Here is a 26,585-nt window from a genome sequence, read left to right as displayed (position 1 = left end):
TATGAATGGGGTCCAAAGAATACCTTCCTTAAAAATAACATCATTGAGTGAGTGCACACAACCACAGTAGTCGAGGCAAAGTAGAGAGCTGTTAATCACCTGTGGTCGGATACAGATGTGAAGTGTTGGCACACTAATGACAAATGGGGAGTGTCCTGGAGTTGGTTTTGTAAAACACTCTAAGGAGGGGAGGGGGGGGGGGGGGCAGAATGAATGGGGCAGAATTTGTAGATGTGATGCACAAGTGCAGACACTCAAATTATTACAATTTCAGAACATATGAATGATTTGTTGAAGAGAAAGATCTTCATATTGAACAAGTGACTAACACACTGGTCCACCTCCGGCCCTTGTGCAAGCAGTTATTCAGGTTGGCAATGATCAACACAGTTGTTGGATACCCTCCTCAGGTTGCAAAATTCTGTCCAATTGGCACATTAGATCATCAAAATCTCAAGCTTGTTGGAGGGCCCTGCCCATAATGCTCCAAACATTCTCAATTTGGGAGAGATCTGGTGATCAGGATAGCTTGCCACGAAGGGCAACAAAAAGGGTATGGAATATCATCGACATACCACTGTACTGTAAGAGAGCTGCAGATGACAACCAAAGGGATCCTACCATGAAATGAAGTGGCACTGCAGACCATTATTCCAGGTTGCTGGGCTGTGTGGCTGGTGACAGTAAGGTTGGTATCTCACCACTGTCTGGAGTTTCTCCAGATACATCTTTGCTGGTCACTGGGGTTCAGTTCAAAGCAGAACTCACACTGAAGACAGTATTCCTCCAGCCAATGAGATTTCAGGCTGAATGTGCCGAACACCACTGAAAATGGAATTGTTGGTGAACACAGGTCAATAGTAGTCAGCACAGGGGACACTGTGGAGCCTGCAGTCTCCATTCTGTGGGCTACCTATTAATGGTCCTTGTAGTCATTGAGGCACCAGTATCATCTCAGATTGATGATGATGAATCCAGTGCTACGAGTACCTCCTATGACGATTGCTCGGTCCTCACCTTCTGTCACTGAACAAGGTTGAACACTTCCTTCTTGATGCTGTATTCAGCCCTGGTTCACCCATATGTGCCAACATTGTCAAATGCTGTCATTGCTCGTATTCAAATACGGGGTGATTCTTCACTTACTCCAACCAGTTTCTTTGAGTCCAGTTACATGTCCTCTCTTAGACACATGCATATATTGTTCATACATATCTATGAGGCATAGTTACTGTCCAAATGACCACAAAATTTGCGAAGACTTTATGCCATGGAATCAACATATCCTGCTTACAGTCCTTGCCAGCTGCCCAGTGAAATTGCACTGTAGTGTCACACATCCATTTATCAGCCACCAAAGTATACAATTTTGCATTTTATGTTGATACCTGTAAGAATATCAATTTCTGATCAATTTGCATAACTTCTTCATGGTGTGTCATTTTTTGTTTTAGAGCCCATGTGGCCAGACAAAATATACAAATGTATGGGCACAGTACATGGTTGAAACTTCTTGGCAGATTAAAACTGTGTGCCAGACTGAGACTCGAACTCCGGACCTTTGCTTTTCATGGGCAAGTGCTCTACCAACTGAGCTACCCAAGCATGATTCATGCCCTGCCCTCACAGCTTTACCTCTGCCAGTACCTCGCCTCCTACCTTCCAAACTTTACAGAAGCTCTCCTGCGAACCTTGCAGAACTAGCACTCCTGAAAGAAAGGATATTGTGGAGACATGGCTTAGCCACAGCCTGGGGTATATTTCCAGAATGAGATTTTCACTCTGCAGCAGAGTTGGTAGAGCACTTGCCCGCGAAAGTCAAAGGTCCCAGGTTCGAGTCTAGGTCCAGCACACAGTTTTAATCTGTCAGGAAGTTTCATATCAGCGCACACTCCACCGCAGAGTGAAAATCTCATTCTGGAAACAGTACATGGTTGTTAGTAGATTTGGTAAATGATGAAGATTACTGTATAGCACAAAGTTATTCAAGATGTCTGCTAACCAAGAAGAGCCTGTTGCCAATAATACCATGAAAAGAATTACACTGCAATGAAGGCAACTCGCCACAAAGTAAGGCTAAGCCAATTATTTTATAGTTGTGTACAAGGCTTGCCAGCACAGTAGTTAATTTTTTTAAATGTTATCGTGTTGTTTAATCAAATCATATACTTAGTGAGAAGCTAATTAATTTCAGTCATTAACCATCACCAGGGTCTCGCCCTTTCACCAAACCTTGTGGGAAAGCCAAAAGTGGAAGAAATAAGTAAAATAAGATAAATCAAATTAAATTTACAGTTAACTTTCTTTAAAATAATTACTGGAATCAGAAGTAGCAGTAATACTCAATATTGTGCAATTACGTGTGTGGGCGAAACATTCAAAACTACTCACTGGATAAGCAAATGGGGTTATCATCTGGACCACAAAAAAATTATGAAAATAACATTCATAAATACAGTGAAAATAATCTGTATTTACCTAAAAATATGTCTGGCAGAGACAATACATTCTTTTAATAATCATTATCTTCACAGCCTTGCATACTTTTACAAACCTCACATGACAGAAAGCTGGCATAAACAAGAGTGACATAAACATATAATAAAGGTTTCTTTACTTACATAGTCATTAGATAGGAAAATACAAAAAGAGAAGATTCTATCAATCATTCAGTGTTAGTCAAGAAATATATGGAAAACAGTAGGAAATAAAAATAAACATTTTGACAAAATGCAATGAAACTAGCTGACTGCTCAAGAAACTAGACTGCACCCTTAATTTCAGAATTTTATTCTTGGGTTACATTCTTCAGAATATCACATATATTATGAAGCAAAATGACAGATAGTATGTGAACAGATATGTTTTTGCTAATTCAGATTTGCAAAATACATGCTATAATTATAGAACATGTATTTTCAAGTGACTTCTGGAATTAACACATTTGTTTTGGAGTGAAATAAATTCTAGTAATCTGCCCTGCAAAATAATTATTTATGATCATATGGAGTCCCCTTTAGCAGTTTTCTCCGGATTTAAATTTTCAGTGAAGTTACACTTTGTCACCCTAATGCATATTCTCTACAGAGTTACTTCAAAACTCTTCTATTACAGTCTTCACACGTATCTTTTCTCTTCATTTTGATTCATAGAGCTTTGCCTCCCATTTATTACAAAAAATGCAGATCTTGAATTCACTTACCATACTTCATCATTCAGTATGAATTTAAAGTCCATGTTATTATGGAAACAGAATTAGTGTTTAAAAGTACATATTTCATCTGGGAGGAAGCATCCATCAGGATGGTTCTCATGAAACCAACATGGCTTAATTTTATGCTTTAACACAGAAGATTCCTTTTTTCTTTTTCTGTGTTTATTTTTTGCAGTTTTGCTGTGCACATTTTCTGGTGTTCTAAATTGTACATTTCCATTGTGCACAAAGAATATATGATGACTGTTTTTTAGTAAAGTTTGCAGTCCTCCACATTCATTCTTCAATTTCTGCAATAGACTGGTGGGTATAGATGCAGCTACTTCACTAATGCTCATAACACCACCAGCATTCCACATCTTTTCTTCACCATTATCTGTCATGACTTTAAGTAAGCGGCGTTTGGCTAGCAGATGCTGTGTTACCATAGTGACAATTTGGACTCGCAGTTCGCTGTCTAGCTGAGTACAGTTACGAACTCTCTCAACAGATTCACGTGCTTTAAATACTGACATCCACTCAGAACTACCATTTTCGCCTACATTTTTTCCTTTATCATTTTTACTTTTTAGAAGCTGAAGAATATTTGTGTGAATCATGTCACTTTCTGTTTCAGTGTGAGTTCGTTTGGCCCCAATAAGGCAAATCCTTTTCGTGGATGGTATTTTCAGCCGATCTATCTGAATTTCAAAACCACAAACTTCACAAATATATTTTAGATATTCCAAGTAATCTGCATACTGGCTAAGTTCAGTGTTCTGTCTCTGGTATTTGTTGCCAGTGAAGTCATAAAAACAACATGGTAGTAAAAAGAAGCAGCATTTGTAAGAACTTCTGGCAGCTATTACAGGAATCCAGGGTGTTAGTTCATCAGAATGATTACCAATAATCCAGTCAGTGTCAGGAAACAAGAAGTTATCTGAAGGTGTGATAGTGTCAACCTGCAAATACAAACACATTATTAGGCTTGCCAACTAACTGCAAATTATTTGATACTATAGGGTCAATTATGAAAGTATAAAATGAAAAGTATTACATTAAATGACAATGCTCACCAGACAAAGCAGTAATTGTAGTAAGACTGAAGGGCAGGCATGTTAACAAAATACTCACTACAGAATGGCAAATAAAAATCATATGTCACACTCACCAAAGGACAAAAGTAGTGCGGTACGATTCAGTAGCAGAAATAATGTTGATAAAGTGTGAAACATGAGGATATGTAAGAAAAGAATGATAATAGTATGCTTATAGTGCAAAGGTGATATGAACCCAAGGAAATAGAAAGAAGGTGCAGTGTGATGAATAGGTTGAAAATGGGAGAATAATGGGTACCACATTGAAATGCATGTGACATGAATGGATTTATAAAAAGGGTAGTTGCTACTCTCCATATAGTGGAGATGTTGAGTTGCAGAAAGGCACAACAAAAAGTCTGTTGGGAAGTTAGCTTTCGGTCAACAAGGCCTTTGTCAAAAATGGATTCCCCCCCCCCCCCGCGCCCCCCCCCCCCTCTTCCCCACACACAAGAGCCCACCATCTCTGGCAGCTGGAGCCAGGCTGTGAGCAACAGCACATTACGGGAGGGGCAATTGGGTGGGAGTAAGGAGGAGGCTTGGACACGGAGGGGACAAATAGCAAGGTAGACGTGAGGGCACTAAAGTGCTGCTGGAAGCATGCAGGAATGAGGTAGAGAGTAGAGCAGCTATGTGCAATGTGGCAGTTGGATGGAGTGGGGGGTAGTGGAAAAGGAGAGAAGTATAAATACTGTGTAGTCCTGGAATGGGAACAGGGAAGGTGTTAGATGGTTAAGGACTATGACTAATGAAGGTTGAGGTCAGGAGGGTTACAGAAATGCAGGATATATTGCAGGGAGAGTTCCCACCTATGAAATTCAGAAAAGCTGACATCAGTGGGACAGGCTGTGAAGCAGTCACTGAAATGAAGAATGCCATGTTGGGCGGCATGTTCAACAACAGAATGGTTCAGTTTTCTTGGTCACAGTTTGTTGATGTCCATTTGTGTGGACAGAGAGTTTGTTGGTTGTCAGGCCCGTAGAATGCAGCACAGTGGTTGCAACTTAGTTTGTAGATCACATGGCTGATTTCGCAGGTAACCCTGCCTTTGATGGGAGAGGTGATGTTTGTGACCACACCGAAGTAGATAGTGGTGGGAGGTTGTGTGGGACAGGTCTTGCCTCTAGATCTATTACAGGGACATGAGCCATGAGGCAAGAGGTTGGGGAGCATGGATTGTGCAGGGATGGAAGAGGATGTTGTGTAGGTTTGGTGGGTGGTGGAACACCACTGTGGGAGGGGTGGGAAGGATAATGAGTAAGACATTTCTCATTTCAGGGCACAACGAGAGGTAGTCACATCCTTGGCAGAGAATGTAATTCAGTTGCTCCAGTCCTGGATGGTACTGAGTCATGAGGGGAATGCTCCTCTGTGTTTGTATGTTGTCTATTTTTGACAAAGGCCTCATTGGCCGATAGCTACCTGTCTGACAGAATTTTTGTTATGCTTTTCTATGACTCAGCATCTCCACTATATGTTGAGTTGCAACTATTCTCTTCTTAATATTATAATAGGATTTATTTTACTTTTACTGGTATATTGTTTTTATATGATACCTGCCTGTGGTTTACTTGTTAATTTTTGTAATTTTTTTCACCATTCATTCATTCATACTGAAAGTCTTAAACAAGGTAAGGGAAGTTCTCATGAAATGTTTTGGATGGTAGCACTGAAACTGTAGTACTGCATTTGAGGCTGAGGCTGGTTTTGAGGCACAAGTTTAGGCAGCAGTTCCCAACATAAGTATGCCAGTCTTACCCTGTCAGTTGAGACAGTAGCAGTTTTACCATTTAGTACAGTATTCAGAGTTTGTTCTCCTGTTTTGATTACCTGAGGCCTGTATAAGAAGTTTGCAGAGATGTTTTGAAACTGTCTGTAAGCAAATAATATGCACACATCTGCAGACCATGAAGCATGAAGGTAGTTGTTCTAGTCTGGAGGCTCAATGTGTGCAATATGGTTCCTCAGGCAACAAATGAAATCTAATGGGTCATGGCCTGGTAGCTGTGTAAATCTTGGATTGATGAATTTTCTGGGCAGTCAAAGTGTTTCACCATATACGAATATCTGGTTTGAAAGTAGTGTACGGCCAAGTAAGATCACAGGTAATTTAGTTGTCCAGCTGGTGGCATGAAACATTCATGGAGGCTTATTGCTTGCCTGGTAGTTACTGATTGTCCAGTGATAGAGAGCACCATGGCATTTGCTGAACTGGTTCAATAACTCCGTAACTCCGACTTGAATTGTCGGCACAGCACATAGTAATGTGCAGCAGACTACTGCAAAGAAAAACCAAGTTTGAAATTAAAATAAAGGCTAGCATCTCTGACAATATGTTTTCAACTGATATAGCCTGCAGCCAATGGATAAAATGATCAATGGCAGTTAATAGATGAAATGGACCTACAATATCAATGTGCTCATGCTTGAAAGTGCAGTGTCACATTTGGAAATTCACCAATGGGTGCATGCACATGATGGACTATTTTACTGCACTGCCACTGAAGGCATGCACTAGTGCACTGGTGACAGTTCTGCTGCAAACCAGGCAGATAAAACATTTCGACACCAGATGAGTCAATACTGTAACACCATTGTAGCACATAGGTTGTTGAGGCTGTTGAAAGGTTGTTTTGCAGAAAGCAGATGGCAGAAATGAGTGAGACCTTCTATTGGAAATGTCACGATACAGTTTGGCGTCAAAACCAGGGACAGTGATAAGTTGTAAATGAAGGCTGGACAATATGCAGTAGCTTCTGGAGTCCAACATCAGATTTCTGTGCCTTTGTGAGCTGTACAAAATCAATAAAATTTGTCACACTATTAATCTGCAACAGGCAGTAGATGACCATGTTGTTTACATCTGAAATGTGGCAAATATCAGAGCTGAGTAGAGAAATAAATGGCAGGTGGTTGTAGTATCATGGGGAACAGTTGTTGTTGTTGTTCCACTCGAAGACATAGATAAGCAGTTTCTGACCAGTAATTATTGTGAATTCTCTTACTTCCAACTGTGGTAGAAAGTACCAGGTTACTTTGTATAAAGACAGAAGCCCACAATCATATGCACCCCATTCCAGTTGAGACATGGAGAACTTGTGAGGAAAAGGCAAGTGGTTGCCAAGCACCATTGACTTGCTGCTGCAACACTGCACACTAGTCGTCTGATTGGTATCAAATGCTAACGCAAGAGGTGCATCCAGCGTGGAATGTTGCAGAAGTGCAGCATTTTCTAGGCTCTGCTTTGCTGCATTAAAAGCAGAGTTCATCTCAATTGTCCAGTGGATGGGTAAACTTCCCTTAGTCTTGGGTCCAGTAAATCTGCATTTAGTGTTCTTTCTAGTTGGTTATGGGGGGAGGGGGTTGGTGGTAGGTGTCGCCAATAAAAATTTAGCATCCCTGAAAAACAATGTACCTCTTTGATGGTTTCAAGCTGTGGGCTCTTCATGACAGCTTCCACTTTCTCTGGAAGCAGTAATGACCCTGCATGCAAAATTAAATAATCAGAAGAGGTGAACTAAGGTTTACTGAAAACGCATTTAGCAGTGTTCAACCCCACACCATGCTATTCTAGGCATTTGAAAATCTTACTAGGTGTTGCTGATGTCATTCTGCTGTGACTGAAAATATGAGGATATCATCCAAGTTTGCAAAGCAGAATGACAGCCCCTGCAGCACAGAATCAATGACCCTCTGTCATGATTGAGCAGCATTGGGCAAACCAAATTTGATGTAAGGACTTTCAAATAAGCTGAGTGGTGTGATTATAGTAGTCTCTGGAATGTTTCCGTCTGCCACAGGAATTTGCGTAAAGGTCCTTGCACTGTCTAGTATACTAAACACAGCTGCACCAGTAAGAGCACAATTGTATTCCCTTAATAGTGGCACTAAATATTTCCCTGGAATTGTCCTTGCATTCAGTGCATGGTAGTCACAACATGGGCACCATGTGCCACCCATTTTTGTTAACAGATGGAGGAATGAAGACAAAGGATTAGAGAAGGGTGAGTAACATCTTCCCTGAGCATTGAGTTAAGCTCCAACTTTGTGATGGGGAGCTAAATATTTAAGATGGCATGGAACTGGTAGGCCACTGGTAATTTGGATAAAACACATAGTGTTATGATGTACCTTCCTCAGCGTGCCAGGTCATTGGGTTATGGTTGGAAACTGGTCAAGCAACTCAGCATATCTGCTTTCAGCCACCTGCACTACGAATCATGATACTACATCAGAAAGCAGCCGTAGAAATTCTGGTGACACTCTTGACAAGCTGTGTAGTTGCTACATCAGGTAACAGATGGTAATATGCCAGGAAATCAGCTCCAATTAGAGGCTCTGTGATATCTGTGATAGTAAAATTCCAGATGGCAGTGTGACACAGCCCCAAGTCCACCTCAACATGTTCTGTTCTGTATGTGACTACTGATGAATGGTTATTGGCAGAAAGGCAGAACATAGTTGGCAGCCAGCAATTATACAGAAAATCTGTGGAAACTGCACAAATCTGAGCCTGTTTCCAAAAGGAATTTCTGTCCTATTTTTTGGTCACTAATATAGAGATGCTGAGAGACAGTCCAGCAATCAGATGCATGTATGTCTGGCTGCCACTAAGTTTGGGTAGACGTGCAGTTAGGTGCAGTCGCACACCTGACCCCCAAATTTCCAGTGATACCAACATGCTGTAAGTGATTGTTCTGTGTCACTTAGAACCAGTGAGTTTGTTCTGGAATGACTGTATGATCTTCTGTGGTAACGACCTCTATCCTTGCTGTAATTGTATCAAGCCAGCAGTTCACTTCTTTGACTAGCCATAAGGTAATCATAATCCACCCAGCTCACTGGTGATGACGAGGCAGTGTTGCATGCTGATGTTACTTTACTGACTGAAAGTGACATTGATGAATCCTGAATCCTGTCAGCCAGATCTGTGATGGCATCCCAGGGAATTTCTCTCTGAGATATTACAACAGCTTTAACCTTATCTGGAAGACGGCTACCTGCTGCATAATGAAAACTAGCTTTAATATGTACAAACCAGAGTGTCGTCAGACTGTGAGGCCAGAATGATGACAATCGCATAGCAAGTCATGACACTGTCAGGCACTTTGCCCTTTGAGTCTTGCTTTTCAGTGTTTCGAAAATTCGTTCGTCAGTCATGATACATTGTACTACTTCTTCTAGTATCTGTAGACTGATAATGTTGGGGTCACCAATGTCACAGCAGTTGTGGCGATATCCATCTTAACTTCCTACACCTGTGTTCAGGTGCCTCAGCTGTGATAGCACACAAATTATTTAAATTATTGGCACTCATATAACTCTGAACAACAAAATTTTAACAGATAGATGTACAATATAAACTAAACCTTGAGACTTACAAACTTCAGTAAATTAATGCTAAGTATGATTTGTGTCTATTACACAAGGATTCTCACTGCTTACTCCTATGGAACATTGCTAAATAAAACAACCACCAATGTTGAAACAAGAACGGCTCTGGTGGCTGGACAGTGAACTCACTGACACCTATGAAACACAGTAGGTAAGTGTTTTATTTACTGTAAACACCCAGCTACGGAAATGTATTACACTGCAATCTAGTGATTGCCCCCATGAATTATATTTGCAGGGAAGAAATTACCTTTGGAATGAACTGACAGCTCATGTGGTTAACAGAAAAGAAAGTATATTTAATTTAGCAGCTTTTCACCAGGCTGAACGTTTTTCAAAATTTTACATTTTGTTCATAAAGCCACAGTAACATTTAAACAGACTCTCTTCCCATACAAATTTTAAGTCACCTGGAGCTGTGTGGACTCAGGATAAACATCCCATATGGATCTTTTTCTAATGTCTAGGCCTTTACCCACATGGCCTTCACTACTTAATATATACACAAGCAATCCATTTCCACAACCAAGATCAACAAAACTCTGCATCCATTGTGGTCTCCCAGCTTCCTCCCGTTGTTTTTGCCACAACAGCAATAAATAAGTTGCTATAGCCACATCTTCATAAACAAATTTCTGTGGATCTGTTCTTTCTGGCCAAATCTGAAAATAATAGAAACCAAGTATTAAAACAGGAAATGGGCATACATTGTGGTACTTAAAAAGGAGCAGAAAAAAGAGCTCTTCAAGTTTAAGTAATAAGAAGTTTTTATCAAATGTATTAAAGTTATTTTTTTCTAGGTACTGCCCACATTATGTGTTGAGACTACTGGTGTTACAACTACTGTTGGAGGCAGCTTTCATCAAGATGCCTACTTGTTGTTTGTGCAGTTACTGCTTCATATATATTATCTGAATATGTCTGAGAGTCATCACATACAAATACCTGGGTATAGCACTTTGTAAGGATATTAAATGGAATAATCACATATATCCAGTCATGGGTAAAGCAGGTGGGATGGACTTTGGTTTATTGGTAGAACTCTGGTGAAGTGTAATCAGTCTACAAAGCAGATTGCTTAAAAATCACTTGTGTGCCTGGTTCTAGAATATAGCTATTGTGTGTGGGACTCATACCAGAAAGGACTAAAAGGGGATACTAAACAGAAACAGAGGAGGGCAGCACAAATGGTCACAGGTTTGTTTAGTCCATGAGAGGGATACTGAAGGAACTGAATTGGAAGACTCTTGAAGATAGATGTAAACTATCCCGAGAAAGTCTGTTAACAAAGTTTCAAGATCCAGCTGTAAGTGATTACTCTATGAATATATTACAACCACCTACATATCACTCACATAGGGATCCTGAAGATAAGATAATTACTGCATGCATAGAGGCATTCAATCAATCATTCTTCCTGCATTCCATACACAAATGAAATGGGAAGAAACCCTAATAACTGGTACAATGGGATGTACCCTCTGCTATGCACCTCACAGCAGTTTGCAGAGTACAGATGTGGATGTAGATGCAGGCTCTTGGCATATAACATTTCGGTTGGGTTACATGCTGAAGGAAGGAGGACATTACATCCTTATTGCTGGGGCTATTTTATGTTGATTTTTATTTGGTTATCATTAGTAAATCTGGTGGAAAGCTGCCATCATGACACAATGTGCTTACAAATTAGCTGGTGGCACCTGGTGTCCACAGGGTGGTGTTTATGGTGGGCAGTGGGGCAGCTCTACAAGAATGACAGGCCCACTACGCTGCAATAACTGGCAACCAATGTACCCATTCTCACAATTCACATTTAACATTGCTTTGCTATCTTGATGGCCCCTCTGACTTTGTTTTTCTTTTTTTGTTTTGCTTAGAGGTAAATGGTTGCCTAGCTAAAACAAGGGCTTGATTTGACTGCAGGGATCTGCCACACTTTTCTTCATGTTTGTCACCACCAATGTAGTATGTTGACCATGCCACAGGCATGGCAGATTGATCCTACTTGTATGAGATTGCTGATGTGTACTGCTTACTCTCTGATGGACTTATTTATGATGAACTTGCAATACTTGGCTATTTTCTGGATATTATTCTGTTATTCCTGGATTCTGTTTTCTGGCTGTTGAAGTTTGGCTTGTAGGTGGACATGTCTATTTTCCTAATGCAGTGTAGTCTCTGTTCTCTGTCTGGCTGCATGTTGCAACTACTGTGAGTACATTGATGGAATGGGCATCCAAAAAGGGAGTGGTTTGTATTGGAATGCCTGACAAAGTTAGTGTTACACATCATTAACAGTTAAGTTATTCAGTAAAACTCCAGATTAAATGCCAGGCATATCCACCTCTAGAAGTTTCTGTCTCTGTTTAGTTCAAGACGAGTTAAGATCTATTATTTTCTTTGACTGATTTGTATTTAATTGGTGTTCAATAAAAACTGTGTTGCTGAGCAAGAAGCAGACATTCAACAATATGTATCACTTGTGCTCCACAATATTTATGTTGACAGGACATCCTTTCCACCCATAAAGAACAAGTCATATATTCCTGATGTACGGAATCATTAGTGTAACCCAGGAAGTTGCCAGAGTAGATAGGTTTGATCCCCCTCGACACAGAATCTTAGCCATCATATCACTAACATCTTCAACATAAGGTATGAGGGCGATTTGCCATGGTGGTTCTCCCAGGGTACTCTTAATCTTGTACCTTGTTGCCATAGTTTTTTTTTTTTTTTTTTTTTTTTTTTTTTTTTTTTTTTTAATAATGTGTTGTTATAGGAATTTGCCCTGAAAGTGGTTCACACTATGGTACACTTTTGAGTCTGTAAGTATTGCTGATCTGGTGTGGCCTCATTGTTTATGTATGCATCAACAGGTCCATACCATTAAACAAGCCCTTGTTTTTGCTAGTCTGTCACTTGCCATTAAAAATCAGAGGGGCCATAAAGATAGCAAAGCAGCTGTGCAAAATGAACAGTGTGGGTGGTTACAGGCTCTTGCTGTCATGATGACAGCTTCCACTGAATCCACAGATGTCGACAAATTAAAAAACAAGTAGCCATAGGTAACCCCCCTCCTTGATATTATCACACAATCAAAACATAATATGCCAAAATAATGTATTTAAAAGAGTAACCACAAGAAGATGCCCTAATGAAAGCTCCCTGCAACCGTAACTGAAATGCTATGATAGAGTCACAGACCCAAACAATTTCTGAAACAAACTTCAATCATGAAAAAATATGCTCTTATAACTAAAATTAAATTATAAAAATTTAAGTTATTCCTCTCAACTCCAATGTGGAGATTAATTTTAGGATACTCAGCATGCCAGCATTACAAAAGAATGATTCTCCAAACAGTATATTTTGACAAACTGTTATGTGTATTTTGTAAAAATTATTTTTATCAGTTGATATCTCTGGACTTAGTAATGTATCATCACCTATGTTTTTATTTAATTTAATTTCTGCACTAGCTATAAAAGTGTACCAGGCAAGGAATCCTGCATGTGTAACAGCACTTAGCAACAAGTATTGTGATCTGTGTGCAAATTACAGTTTACAGACACCTTATAGTCTGATGTTTCATTATTTTTACATTACATTTATGTTGTAAAATTCAATTATGTTTCAGAAGATTAAAAAAATGAAGGGATACAGATTAAATTTTGACTCATTTAAAGGTGTCCTCCAGTAAGTATTAAGAAATAGAAGTTAAAATTCACTTCCATACTATTCTCAATTAAAGTATTTTCTTGTTGAACACAGTTTCTTAGGAAGAGCCTTTATGATTTACTTTATCATTTTACATTAAGTAGAAGTCATGCTGTTGCACTAAAAAAAAAAAAAGGCAGCAATATTACAACTATCTGGTTAACAATCTAAAAATTATGCAATATTAAATTTATTGTATTAAATTTTGTTTTTATTGGTTTCTCAAAAACCATCTTCATTAAGGAAATTCTTTAATGAGAAACACTGTCAAATAGCAGGCACAGAAGTATTTTAAGCAAAATGAAATTCCCGATCTCTTTGAAAATCTGACATTTCACATTGTTAATGCGTGGATCAAGAGAGGGGACTATTACCTTAACCATATGAGATCCATACTTCTCCTTGAGAGTGTGATAAAGCTTAACATACTCTTCAATTCCAATCAATGAAAGAGATTTAACTGGTGTCTTTGAAGATGGCAATGAATGGGCCCACTTTAACAGTTTTGTGAGCAGTGTGTTCTTAAGCCAATAGCTATCACATTCTTTATCATTTTCCGCTTTCATCAGTCTTATACTGCAATCTTTATAGCAAATTTTGAATGGGAAAACAGACTGCACTTTTAATTTTGCAGAAGTGCTCTCTTGAGTTGGGCTTTCAAGAAGTACGTACATGGCTTCATTATCTTTATGATCTGGAAAGAAGAAACTATTTATAGAACATCCAAGAAATAAAGTCACTAATTTTAATGATAAATGTATGAATGCCATCTTAACAAAACAATTGGCTGACAGGAGTTGTGTCATATTTCACTTGAAATTTCCAGACTTTGTCAAATATTGTATTTCTCCATATGTATTACATAATCAAAAGCCTACCATCGGTGGGAGTAAATGAAGACCAAACACATAGGTGTCCTCCATGCTAGGTTCTCATTTATGCATAATAGGATGGCTATACTTTGAAATAACACGTCGTTTCTTTACTGACTGTTTACACTACTATGTACCTTTAGCTAATCAGCTGTTTATTTGAATACTGTACTTAGGATCCAGCACAACTATAATACTAGATATTGCAATATATCTATAATTTTTCAATAAATTTGAAGACTATTACAAAAACAATTAGGAACAAAATAAAAAGTAGACAGATAAATGAAATAAATGAAAATATATGCTGATAAAGCAAATGAGTTTGCATAACACCTGTCTGGAAATTGAGAATGGAATACAATAAGTATGTGAACATAGGTGACAACCCACCAAAAACAGGAAGCACTGCAGTTATTCACCACGTAGCAACACTACTCAGTTGCTGTTGGTCATTCTTTACATTTTTTCTGCACCTCTTAGTACGTATTCTTAAGTCAAATGTCATATTAAACTAATTTGGGATCTTTCTATCAAATGGGTACATAAAATTTGACTGAAAAAACAATTTTTTTTAGTGAGAAACAAATCAACATTTTCTGTTGAGAATGAGCATCACATGAAATGTGTAAAGCAGTATTTTTTGGCCCATTCTCCATCTAAACACTGAAGAAATTAAATTGAAAATATATTCTGAAAATGCAGAGACAATATGTCCCAAGATCCTTAGGTCAGGCATTTAGTACATGTAAAACAAAAGACTGCTGCTCCCCAAATACATGAACTACAGAGCAGCAGATAGGCGTGCAGTGCAGCGCCTTCTCCATTTTGGTGGGTAGCATCTACCCTACATACATATGTATTATATTCCATTCAATTTCCTATGGAACTGCAACTATGAGAGATAAATGTAATATTGTAGAACAAATTCTGACAACTGTGTTTACAATACCATTTAATCAACAACCAATGTTCATTAGCATGTAGATCATTGTTGTTGTTACCTACTAAGAGAGTTCACTGTGATATCATCTGGCAGAAAATATCATTCCACTTACATGCAGTTTTTTTCTTTTTTGGCTAGTATTACAATGAAGTTTCTTCATTAGTGACTGCAGAAGAAGCTATTAAATAAAAGTGTGGCATTTGTTACATGATAATACAAATGACATTGTTTTAAATGAACACATAAGTGCCCTGCATGTACTGGCTTTTTGAAACAACAAATCTGTTACAATAATCTACTGGGATCTCTAAAGTAAACAGAAAAAGTGAAAATTAATCATTCAAGAAGTGCTGTTAGTAGTGAGTGAAGGTTTCACTGAAATGCATGATCATTGTTTTCTAATATATTTTGTTTTATTTACAATGCGTATAAAAAAGTAACTCCACGATTATGCCCATAGGACCATGTGATGCTGGCCAGCTTGTAATCATCTGCCAAATGACGTAAATTGGGAGAGGATGCAATCAGCAGAATGCTCTCCCAGTCCCCCAGCTATGGTCAGCTTTTCAGAACTTAGGGTTGCTACTACTCATTCAAGTCGCTTTTCAGCTCAGCTCATGAGGCTGTGTGCACTGTTCTGGACCTCAGACAAAGGAAAAATCTGTGGCACTACCAGGGATTGAATGCAGGTGTTTTGCAGGACAGTCGCTTACACAGGGCATTCAGCTACAGAGGTGGACTTGCTACATGTACAATCCAACAAAACTGTTTAAGTAATTGTCAGCAGAGCATGAGAGAAATGGGGGAAGGTGGGAGGGAGAGGGTAGAAACTATGTTGCACTATTGACAATACTTTTCAGACTATTAGTTTTTCTATTAATTAGTTACTTTTGACTCATTTAATATAGAGACAATATTATTTGTTGTTTATACTCACCTATAACAGCTAATACCCAAAGATTTGTAGAAATACCTTGAAGATTAAGAATTAACTTCTGCACTGTAACATAACAAACTTCTGCGTCATAAATTTCAGTATCTTCTATCATTTCAATATCGATTCCACAGACCTTCAACTGTTCCAGAATATCAACAGCATTTCCATTTTCTCTGAGATTAAATGATGCAAAACTTTTGAAATTAATAGCTTTTTTATTTAAGGGACTTAGTAACTTGCCAGAAAATGTAAGAACTGAACCACAAACACGGGGCAGCACAATATGTAAGTTTTTGTTCAAAATTTCAATGGAAGACCAGAACTGATCAACACTCTCAAGCTCTGCAGTCTCTATGACTGTCCACTTCTGATTATTCTCTTCTGAATTGTCTTCAATTTCTTGCTTAAGGTTATTGGCAGTTGATGTCTCCATCTTCATTCTTTTCTTTACAAACAGCGCCAACAGCAGTCTTTCTAAATCTATCTAGCTTGTTTTAATACAAAAAGCAATACTGATGTACTTATGTCATTGATTCAGTACTACCTCACTGTCAGTAATCAAGCAACATACATTAGCGTTAATGCTTTCCTCCACCAGTGTACTGAAATAAAGAAAATATAACAACTAAATTATCTCAATGAATATGAGCACAAATTCATTTTAAATTACCTTACTGCTGAGTGTTAAAAATTTATAAGAAAATGTAAAGTTTTCATTGTCAAATATATGTTCCCTTGCAAATATTTAATCTGAGCGACATCCCAAAACTGCTATCATAGGTGAAAATATGAAGAAAGTACACGATACTGTACTTGACAATTAGTGATTTACATGTATGAAATTGCAGATCCTTTAAGAACATCAGACAAAAGATACTATAAATTTTTATATGAAGAATTAACCAAATGTATGTTTCACACAAGATGGACACCACATCTATTGAATGCTGTGTAAATGCAATTAAGCAAAATTAAATTCTCTGATATTGCATACAATTTGTTACTCTGAGTGACATATGGGTTCATCACTTCTTACCTATATAAATAAAAACGTAAATGTTTGTTTATACAAAATCATAAATTTCCAACAGTTCTTCACCCATGCTTTGAAATTCTGACCATATGGCATAAAAAAATAGATAAAATATATGTATTGATGTAACATATGGCTCTCTAGTGGGTCTACAAAAACATGCATATCTGAATGCAACATTGTGCCAAAATTTCAACAGATAGGAAAGGACATACAGGCAAGAGATACAATAATAAAACACTACCCTGAGTCTTAAATTTTCTTTTACTGCTGAGTATTTGCTACAATGACTACAAGGGATAACTTAAAACATTATGTCAGACCAGGATTTGAACCTGGATTTTAATCTGGTGTGGGGTCCTAGCTTAACAAATACAGTCAAAATAGTACCCTGTTGCACATATTACATCGTCACAGATTAATCTGACATATGGGACAGCACCAGGGAAATGCTGATAAATGTGAAATGTCAGACACTTTAAGATGGATGTCCATCATCTCCAGAAAGTTGCTTACAAAAATTTCAGATAAGTAAGGAATCTAGAAATATTCTACAACTTCCAAGGTATCACACCTGAAGAGACCATGAAGACTCAGACTAATTATGGTACACAAAGAGGTATACAAACAGTCATTACTTCGGTGTTACACAACTGACTGTAACTGGGAAGAAACTCTAATGAGTGGTACCCTCTGCTGTGCATTTTTTGGTAACAGTTTGTACACTCCCACCACAAGTACCACAGAATGCAGCAGGTTGTAACTTGTATGAAAGCAAGCACTTCTCTTTCTACATCTTTCAATATTTCTTTACCCATTTCAGATTTTATAGATCATATAATTAAAGTTTTCCTTGAGACATTTATGTCTCATCTTTACATGTGATAATGATGGAAGCAGAAGAAGCAAATTAAAATTTGTACCATAGCTGGGACTCAAACCCTGGTCTTCTTGGTTATTAACAGAAATGCTAACCATTACACCACCACAGCACAATGGTCAATATTACTGCACAAACTTCCCAAGTCGATGACCTCCACAACACAAACTTCAATTCAGATCAGATGCACTCTGTCTGCTTTGGTTATCCCTCAACATCCGTCACAATAGAAGATTTATTTATTTGACCATATCCTCTTATTGTTTCACTATTTTGTATTTTAGAGTCTTTACTGCTACGATTTCCTTTAATATGATAGACAGAAATTAGACATAACAACTTTCTTTTCATTCAAATCATTGCAATGTGGTCACTTACTTGGTCTGAAGCAAATTTCCCTATCAAAAAATTTGGTTTCATTGTTTTCTGTCTTTAAACCTTCTGCATATGTGTGTGGGGGGAGGGATTGGGGGGGGGGGGGGGGGGGGGATGGTTCACATGGCTCTGAGCACTATGGGACATAACTACTGAGGTCACCAATCCCCTAGAACTTAGAACTACTTAAACCTAACTAACCTAAGGACATCACACACATCCATGCCCGAGACAGGATTCGAACCTGCGACCGTAGCGGTCGCGCGGTTCCAAACTGTAGCGCCTAGAACCGCTCGGCCACCCTGGCCAACGATGGGGGGAATGGAGGGAGGTGGCACGCTCTTTATATCCCTTTTCCTTCTTGTATTTGATTACTTGATTTACTTGCTATATAGCAAAGCAACTAACAACCAACAGCAACATGCATAACAATGAATTTTGAGCACTGACAAAATACCTTCATCTGAGAACTTATGATACAGCAAATCAGTTATAAAATGATCAGACTTACAAGTGATGATGCTGTATATACTATAACCAAGCAAGGTTGTGAATATTTATGCAAAATAGAAACTTGGAAGGATCCACTCTGCCTGCTTTGGTTATCCCTCAACATCCATCACAATAGAAGATCTCTACACCTGTTATTTATTTATTTACACGTCAGGTCCCATAGGACCAAATTGAGAAGTAAATATTCAAGGTCATGGAACATGTCAGTACATGAAGTTACACCATAAAAGTAATAACAGAAAAATATAAATGTTCTTGAACAAAAATCTGTCCATAAGTTTAAGTAAACACAATCAACAATACAATAAGAAACAGCTTAATTTTTCAAGGAACTCCTCAACAGAATAGAAGGAGTACCCTTGAATAAACTCTTCAGTTTTGATTTGAAAGTGTGTGGATTACTGCTAAGATTTTTGAATTCGAGTGGTAGCTTATTGAAAATGGATGCAGCAGTATGCTACAGACCTTATTACACAAGTGTTAAGGAAATCCAATCCACACGGAGGTTTGGTTTATGCCGAGTATTAACCGAGTGAAAGCTGCTTATTCTTGGGAATAAGCTAATATTGTTAGCAAGAAATGACAGTAAGGAATCCAAAGTCAAAATACCCAGACTCATGAACAGGGGTCGACAAGAGGTTCATGAATTCACACCACTTATTATGTCACTCCTTTTCATCCATATCCCCAACCCTAGTTGTAGTGGGAAATCTTACTCCCATAGTATTTTTATAAAAGTAATAAGTCATGTACCTAATAATATATTTGAAATTGCTTCAGATGTTCGTGAGTTATGCTACAATGTCATCCACTTTTCATTCCCACCCCTGTAGCCCACCTTTCCAGGCAGGAAGTACCCAGTAAACACTGCCCTGTATAAAACACTTTCAAAATTCTGGTTACTTTACAAATAAGTTAATGCATTAAATACCTGACATTAAGCACTTAAGCAAGAAAAAAATTAGAAAAGGTTCAAAATTATGTTTAAAGTTTGTTGGAGGTCGCTAAGTGCTCTCATTACCATACACTGGATGAGCATACTCTGTGTAATTTGTGCTCTGTTCTAAGAAAACCTAGTTTTTGAAGCTACTCAGTACTGATGACTGTGTGTTGTACAATGATATAATTTTGCAGGTAGGTTCAGTAATGTATGTGGATACTGTTGTGAATAGAGTTAGTGGTAAAGAAATAATAAATTATAAGATAATGCCAGATGTCGCAGTTTTACTACATGAAAACATAATAAGTGATAATTTTTTTCCTTTCATCATTTTGTGGAGCAAGAAAAAGCTTTATAAAGGTTTGAAATTACGTGTGAAGTTTGCTCCAAGTCACTAAGTGCTCTCATTATCAAAGATGGATGAATATAGCCTGTATATTTGCATATGGTGTGTTATGCTTATTTTCAGCCTCCACCATTCTGAGGGATAGGAGATTCTTGCCACCACAGCACTTCCTTCTGGATAACAAGAGATTTGTGTATCGAGTTTGGTTGAAACTGATTCAGTAGTTTAGGAGGAGACATTGAACATACATATGTACAGATATACATTTTTATAATATATGGAGATACACGTATTCCCTAGTGGTATTCATGCTTAATAAGAAGAATGAATTTTGGGATGAACTGCACAATTCACAACCATAATACTAGAAGTAAAAATAGTTTCCATGTAGGCTACACATCTCTATGTTGTGTTTGCAATGGAGTTTTTTTTATTCTGATGAAAAATCTTCCTAGAGGACATAAATACATACTATAAATGTACATAGATACTCTGCAAGCCACCATACAGTGCATGGCGCAGAGTTCCCTGCATCACTACTGGTCATTTGATTTCCTGTTCATCTCAGAAATATAGGAAGGGGGTTAAAAAAAACTGTCTATATGCCTCCATATAAGCCCTAATTTCTTGTATCATATCTTCATGGATCTTACAAACAATATATGTTGGTGACAGTAGAATAATTCTGCAGTTAGCTTCAAATGCTGGTTCTCTAAATTCTCTCAACAGTGTTTCTCAAAAAGAATGTCACTTTCCCTCCAGGGATTCACATTTGAGTTCCTGAAGCATCTCCATAGCACTTACATGTTGTTCAAACCTAACACTAACAAATCTAGCAATCCATGTCTGGTACGGATCCTAAACACTCGAGTGGTAATCAAGAATATGTCACACCAGCATCCTATATGTGGTCTCATTTACAGGTGGACCACTCTTTCCTAAAATTCTCCCCATAAACTGAAGTTGACCATTCACCTTCCCTACCACAGTTTTCACAAGCTCATTCCACCTCATATCGCTTTGCAATGTTATGCCCAGATATTTAAACAACTTGACTGTGTTGAGGAGGACACTAGTAATACTGTATCCAAACATTACAGGTTTGATCTTCCTACCCATCCACATTAATTTACATTTTTTCACATTTAGGGCTAGCTGCCACTCATCACACCAACTGGAAATTTTTTCTACATTGTCTTGTGTGTTCCTACACTCACTCAGCTTTGGCACCTTACCATACACCACGGCATCGTCAGCAAAAAACTGCAGATTGCTTTTCACCCTGTCTGCCCTCTCATTTATGTACATATAGAACAACAGCGGACCTATCGCACTTCCCTGGGGCACTCCTGATGATACCCTTGTCGCTAACGAACACTAGCAATTGAGGACAAAATAATAGGTTCTATTACTTAAGAAGTCTTTGGGCCACTTACATATCTGTGGAGTTATTCTATATGTTTGTACCTTTATTAATAGCCTGTAATGAAGCAGCATACAAATGCTTTCTGGAAATCTAGAGATACTGAATCTGCCTGTTGCCCTTCATCCATAGTTCCCTGTATATCATGTGAAAAAAGGGCAAGCTGAGTTTCGCATGAGCAATGCTATCTAAATCCATGCTGATTTTTCAGTCTCGAGAGAGTTTATTACATTTGAACTGAGAATATGTTCAAGGACTCAACAGAAGTTAGAGATATTGGTATGTAGTTATTTTACCCTTCTCATACAGGGTGTCCCAGCTATCTTGTCCACCCAAAATATCTCTGGAACAATAACAGCTATTGGAAAACGACTTTCACCGGTATCAATGTAGGGCTGGGGCCCATTAATGTACATATTTAGAAACATTGTAAAACGAAATCATATGTGTTTTTTAACACAAACTTATTTTTTTTAAATGGACCTCCTATATTTTTTCTTCAGCAACCCCATGCTGCCCGTAATCGCAGCAGGATGGCAGCAGACCATATTATTCGTTTCGGACCTTTAGATAAGTATGGAAGTGTGATTACGTATGTCAATCACATCGCGATTACCGGCAGCATGGGGTTCACACCTGAGCCTCAGGACGTGCACTAGCAGCGCATGTCGGGTGTTTTAAGCGTCAACTTCGCATCTTAATATCTCGGGATGTAAAGGGAATATTGCGATGCAATCAACACCATTGTGTATGTGCTTTGTCATGCTATGGATTGCTGAAGAAAAAATATAGGAGGTCCATTTAAAAAAACATAAGTTTGTGTTAAAAAACACATATGATTTCGTTTTAGAATGTTTCCAAATATGTACATTCATGGGCCCCAGCCCTACATTGATACCGGTGAAAGTCGTTTTCCAATAGAAGTTATTGTTCCAAAGATATTTTGGGTGGACAAGATAGCTGGGACACCCTGTATGCTGGAGTCACTAGTGCTTTTTTCCAGTCATTTGGAACTTTGTGCTGGGTGAGAGATTCACAATAAAAATGCCAAAGGTAAGGTACCAATGACGTAGAGTACTCTATGTAAAATCGAATTGGGATTCCATGAAGACCTGGTGATTTACTTGCTTTCAAATCTTTCAGCTGTTCCTCTATACCAGGTGTGCTGCTTATTATGTTATCTATACGGGAGTCTGTCCGATGGTCAAATAATGGTATGTTTGGACAATTATCCTGTGTGAATGATTTCTTGAACATGAAATTTAAAAGTTTGGCTTTTATTTTGCTATCTTCAACTCCGTCACCAGACTGGTCAACAAGGGACTGAATGGAGGCCTTAAACCTGCTAAGTGATTTTACACACAACCAGAATTTTCTTGAGTTCCTTGCCAAATCTTTTGCTAAGGTGTGACGGTGGCAGTTGTATGCACCGTGCCTAGATATATTCATAGATGCATGAATCTCTACTAACCTTTGCTTGTTATCGTTTATGCATTCCCTTTGAACCAGAATTCAGCAGTCTATGATTCCTCGGCATCCGCCGAATTTTGTTATTAAATCATGGTAGGCCTTTTCCATCCTTTATCCACTTACTGGGCACATAACTCTCCAGGCCCATCTTACTAGAGCTAAGTGATGCCAGTTCACTGTGTAAGTGAGATGTTAATAACTGCTCATCTGTTCTATCTAGTAGAAACACACTCCTAACCTTCTTTACTGATTTATTACCTTTCATAATCATAGTTGGTATAATGACATCATGATCGCTAATCCCAATTTCTATACTGACATTGTTGATAAGGTTCAGCCTACTTGTAGCTACCAGGTTGATTACCAACTAAACTGGCAACCCCAAATTAATCATATCTGCAGATATCAAGGGTGTCCTATCTCATACAGAAATTATCTGACATAGTGAGAAATGAAGGTACAATTTATTTATAATAATATACAATATTGTTCAGAACAATGGTGATACTGTTAAAGGTGTTGCTGGACATGAAACATTCAATAGCAGAAATGTGATTTATTTTTGCACATTTCAAGTATTTGAGAACTATAATCGTAATCTTGCAAAATCATACTTCAGTGGAAATATGCCATTTGTACTCAGGACAAGGAATCAACGGAAAATAAATGAGAAAGAATCTGGATGTGTTTGGGTCAAAGGATCTGGAAATACTTATAAAGTAAAATTTTTTGCTGATATTGTATATTATTATAAATAAATTGTACCTTGCCATTTCCTATATTAAAAAAATAATAAAAACTGATCTCAGGATAGCTTGCTTTGGACTTTTTCAGTTTCATGTATCCTATGGGCTGTTGTTATGGGATAACTCTTGTCATATCAATGATGTATTACAGATTCAAAAGAAGGTGCTAAGAATAATGTGTAAAGCTTGTCCAAGGGAACACTGCCACCCTTTATTCACTAAGACCAAAATAATGATCCAGAATGAGATTTTCATTCTGCAGCAGTGCGTGCACTGATATGAAACTTCCTGGCAGATTAAAACTGTGTGCCAGGAAGTTTCAAAATAATGGTAATGATAAATCATTATATCTATGCAAAAAGCAACATAACAGAGTTTAACACCAGTGAGAACATATACTGGCATGACACCAGAAATAACATAAATATTGATATTCTTAGACACTGGCTGACAAAAACAGGCAACTCATACCATGTGAAGTGTTTGAAATTTTTTAATAAATTGCCACAGTCTGCAATGAATACATCTTTCAATAATTTTAAAAGTAAGGGGAGAAATTGAGTTTTAGGATTACGATTAGAAATCTGTGCAACAGGTTAAATAAGATAAATTATTTGTACATGCAATGTTAACAGTAATTAATGTAGTGATTGTTATTGCAGATTAATGGAAAGAAAATTCTGCTCCATGTGGTCAAAGGCTAATAAAGAATCTGAATGTAACAAATTGCCAGTAGACATCAAGGAAAAACTTTAAAAATCCCCACATATTCAAAAACTTCATTAACCACTTTTCTTACATGGTACTGGAATATTTGGGCTCCCCCGTAACTCTGTAGTCAGTAATCAGTTAAAAGTCTAGCACCCGAGTAACAAAAGAGAAGGAACAGTGGTCTTTTTCTAAGTAGCTGTTTCTTTCTCCTAATATACATTTATAAAGTAATCTAGAAGCTATGCTTCACATAAGTGCCAGTGTGAGTTGATTAGCATTAGTCGTAAGTTGCCGTTAATATAAGTCACTTGCATGCATGAACTGCTTCTGTATGTTTATGCACAATTTTATTCATACACATTCCAAGGCTCTCCTTTATGTTGGGAATTACGGAACACAATATGTGGATGAAGGAATGAAAGAAAGAAAGAGTGTTTATACTGTGCAACTGAATGATAACATACATGTTCCAACTCTTGCCACTCTGACAAAATAAAACATGTTGCTGCAAACATAAATTTCTTGTCTATATCCATTCATTCTTACTAGAGCAGCAGCATATTTTATATTGGTACCTTTAACAAGTAGCAACTTTAATTTAATTCCCATAAGTACATTGAAGTCATTTAGCCAAAGTCCACATGATGGTGGTGTTTCTCTACTCCTAATAAGTTAGTAATTTGTCAGTTTACTGTAGCCATTGGAATGACACTTTCACAAATCAATGACAGGCAAGAAAAGAGGCAGCGACTTTCTAGCACCAAAACTGAAACCACGCTCTTCTTTCCTGTATCAGAAATATTTCACTTTTTTTTTTGATAAATATGTCACAAATTACAATGTTGTGATTACATTGGAACCTAACAGCATAGCTTAAATAGTTGTGAGTGAAATGAGCAGCAATTAAATTCATCATCTAGGTTGTCACAAATATTTCACTGCTTTTTTTTCAGTATGACATGAGTTACAAGACTGTGGTTATGTTGGAATGTGACAATTTGGTTGTGAGATGGCAAAGCCAATGAGTGTGAAAGCTTAAATGCCTGGTTGTGGTGACAGACTGATCTGTAGTCTAGCCCGTCTTAGGTTAGGTTGAAATGTGACCACTACACTTGTAAAAATTAAGTTAATAACCATTGTTATCACATATATTCAACTTTTTTCTAAATATGTCAAAATTACGTGGTGGTTGTTAGGTTAGAACCTCATAGCACAGCTTAAATTTTTATGAGTGAAACAAGCAACACTTATAACCTTGATTGTCACAAATAGCTGATTGTGTTTTTCCCAATATGTAATGAATTACAAGGTTCTGGTAAGGTTGGGCTCTAACAGCACATATTAATTTACACTGAAAATCTTAGTCATAATGGGTTGAGTCAGGTTGGTACCTAACAGCACACATTAAAGTAATTGACAATCTTCGTTGTAATAGGTTCACTTGTCTGCCCCCGGTGGCTGAAAGGTCAGCGTGACGTATTGTCAATACTCCGGGCCCGGGTTCGATTCCCAGCTGGATCGAGGAATTTTCTCTGCCCAGGGACTGGGTGTTGTGCTGTCCTCATCATCATCCTATCATCCTCATCGACTGCAGGTCACTGAAGTGGCGTCAAATTGAAAGACCAGCACCCGGAGAACGGTCTGCCCGAAGGGGGCCCTAGCCATACGATTAAATAAAAATAAAATGGGTTCATTACTATTAATACCAATCATGTAAATGTATCTGTTAACTGAACGTCATTCTGATAAAAGAATTATTCAACTGATCTTTCTATGAAACGCATAATTGACTAACTTATGATTTTGCTGGTTGTGGCATACTGATATAAGAATGTGACAATATTCCTTCATCTTTTAATCTGAAGCACATCTCTTCACTGGTCACTCATTGGCTGCGTAGAACAAGCAGATAACACACCTTTTTTCCTTCCAATCATATCTCACAGCCAGTGCTGACAACATTGATGCACAAAACATCTAAGTATGCCACTA

The 26,585-nt window shown here is 37.9% G+C and overlaps 1 protein-coding gene across 1 annotated transcript in view; it reads right to left on the bottom strand.

Moving 5' to 3' along the window:
• Positions 1 to 2,453: 2,453 nt before the first annotated feature.
• The window catches only part of LOC126351117 (probable tRNA (uracil-O(2)-)-methyltransferase), a 28,656-nt gene continuing 4,524 nt past the window's right edge, over positions 2,454 to 26,585 (bottom strand). The window contains exons 3-6 of the mRNA XM_050002575.1: positions 16,157 to 16,758; positions 13,776 to 14,095; positions 10,095 to 10,346; positions 2,454 to 4,155 (exon numbers count right to left, since the gene is read on the bottom strand). Of these exons, the coding sequence (XP_049858532.1) occupies positions 3,256 to 4,155; positions 10,095 to 10,346; positions 13,776 to 14,095; positions 16,157 to 16,595 (1,911 nt within the window). The 5' untranslated portion in view covers positions 16,596 to 16,758 and the 3' untranslated portion in view covers positions 2,454 to 3,255. The remainder of the gene's footprint in view (positions 4,156 to 10,094; positions 10,347 to 13,775; positions 14,096 to 16,156; positions 16,759 to 26,585) is intronic.

The sequence above is a fragment of the Schistocerca gregaria genome, chromosome 1, assembly GCF_023897955.1.
Source record: "Schistocerca gregaria isolate iqSchGreg1 chromosome 1, iqSchGreg1.2, whole genome shotgun sequence".
NCBI classification, from domain to species: Eukaryota; Metazoa; Arthropoda; class Insecta; order Orthoptera; family Acrididae; genus Schistocerca; species Schistocerca gregaria.
The sequence above is the reverse complement of the archived record's forward strand: the minus strand, read 5'-3'. Positions and strand labels throughout refer to the sequence as shown.